This window comes from Sphaeroforma arctica, assembly GCF_001186125.1.
Source record: "Sphaeroforma arctica JP610 unplaced genomic scaffold supercont1.9653, whole genome shotgun sequence".
Taxonomy (NCBI): domain Eukaryota; class Ichthyosporea; order Ichthyophonida; genus Sphaeroforma; species Sphaeroforma arctica.
Window position 1 is genome coordinate 1 of NW_014030905.1, and position 741 is coordinate 741.

General features: G+C 49.0%; 1 protein-coding gene across 1 annotated transcript; it reads left to right on the forward strand.

Moving 5' to 3' along the window:
- Positions 1-274: 274 nt before the first annotated feature.
- On the forward strand, positions 275-527 carry SARC_17067 (hypothetical protein; the record flags this gene model as incomplete). Its single annotated transcript, XM_014288831.1, has 1 exon — positions 275-527. A coding segment is annotated over one exon (253 nt), but the record flags the coding sequence as incomplete, so codon positions are not given.
- Positions 528-741: the final 214 nt, after the last annotated feature.

Here is a 741-nt window from a genome sequence, read left to right on the forward strand (position 1 = left end):
TACATACCTACTAATACAGATAAGTATATCATTTAAACGTATATTAAACATATGATCGTAAAAAAAGTACATACTGGATTTTTTAGGCAGGATCACACTCCAGAACGACAGTAAGAGCCTCTGGAGGTATGCGCGAGTGTAAACTGCGTACAATATATGGTATTGCAAGGTGTGTTGCTGACCATCCCATTCAGAACTCACTGGACAGCTTATGTACTAACACACTGCATTCATCTCCCTGACTACCCGCCTGCGCGAATGTCTTGCAGGTGAAATGGAGTTGGCCATAGTGTGGTCCAATAGACCGGGAGTCGGGGGCAGTGAGGACGGGCGAAGGGCAAGCCTGTTTGGGGATAACAGGAGCAATCTAGGAGACAACAGGAGTAGCATGGGCGACAGGAGGAGTCGCTTTGGGAGCATGTACGGAGATGGGAGTATTCGGAGTAGGCACGAATCTACTCTGAGGAGGAAGGACAGTCTAGCGAGTGTAGTGAGTAGGGCGTCGCGCCGGTATAGTGTAGTAGGAGGTAGGGACCAGACGGAGAGCCACGTGTCTGACCAGTTACGAGGGATGAATGCCATATGATGAATTTACCTACCGCGTTATGGGTGCAGTAGTGTGTATAAGAGCCGAACCTACGCTTGTGCAGGTAAAACGGTTGGTGGTCTGGTAGAGATAGTACTGACGCAGATGATTGTAGTGTAGTGGATAGTAGTAGGCTCACGGCGAGCGATGGGAAG